This window comes from Cariama cristata, unplaced genomic scaffold, assembly GCF_000690535.1.
Source record: "Cariama cristata isolate BGI_N322 unplaced genomic scaffold, ASM69053v1 scaffold24835, whole genome shotgun sequence".
Taxonomy (NCBI): domain Eukaryota; kingdom Metazoa; phylum Chordata; class Aves; order Cariamiformes; family Cariamidae; genus Cariama; species Cariama cristata.
Window position 1 is genome coordinate 12239 of NW_009618491.1, and position 853 is coordinate 13091.

Genomic DNA, 853 nt, shown 5'->3' on the forward strand with positions numbered 1-853 from the left:
GTGGGGCCGAGAGCAGCCAGGCTGAGCGCTACGAGAAGTTCGACAAGGTCCTCACTGCCCTGTCCCACAAGCTGGAGCCAGCAGTGCGCTTCAGCGAGCTGTAACCCCCTCCAAACACTGGGAGATCCCCCACCTCCCAGCCTGCCTCCCCCAGCAGCCTTGGGGCAAGGGATGGGGCCGGGCACCTGGCACCAGGAGGAGAAGAGATGGCCCAGAATGGCGCTGGGGCACGGATCAGCAATTTTGAGATAGACAGAAGGAAAAGCAGCCGCCTCCCATCTTCCATCCACCTCCTCAGGACACGACAGGCCAGGGGGTCCGCACCGCTGCCCCGAGGGACAGGGACAAAGAAACCCACCTTCGGTTTCGTTTCTCTTCCATCTCCATCTTGCCCACAGCCGCTGGATCCCGCTTGTAAATATGTTTTCACGATCACGTCTCGATGTACAGACTTGTGAAGGACGATTCTTGTTGTAAATAATTAGGTTCATTCGTTTCGTCTTGTAAATATGTGTACATATCTCATGGGTTTGGTTCTTACATACAATAAACTTTTATGCTGTTCCTCAAGGGGATCCTCTCTCCCCTGTGTGTCATTTAAATGAGGCCCCGGCCCCCCTCCCCAGGAGAGCAGAGCCCAGGCAAGGGCTGGTGAGGGGGACCACCGTGCTGACCCCGGACCTCCGCAGTGGCCCAGCTGGCAGGGCTGTGTGGTTGCCAGACCCGCCCCGCTGCAAGGGGGGGATCGGGGTTCCCAAAGCCCCGGGCCCGCTGCGGGACCGGCCCCTTACCCACGGCGGGAGGCGGGGCAATATGAGCCCGGCCACGCCCCCGCGCTGTCGGACCACACCCC

General features: G+C 60.6%; 1 protein-coding gene across 1 annotated transcript in view; it reads left to right on the top strand.

Annotated features, from left to right (window-relative positions):
- The window catches only part of SH2D3C (SH2 domain containing 3C), a gene marked incomplete at its 5' end in the record, with an annotated part of 6472 nt that extends 6306 nt beyond the window's left edge, over nt 1–166 (top strand). Inside the window, 1 exon segment of the mRNA XM_009700888.1 lies at nt 1–166. This exon segment is cut by the window's left edge and continues 39 nt beyond it. Within this exon segment, the coding sequence (XP_009699190.1) occupies nt 1–104 (104 nt within the window).
- Between the last annotated feature and the right edge of the window lie 687 nt (nt 167–853).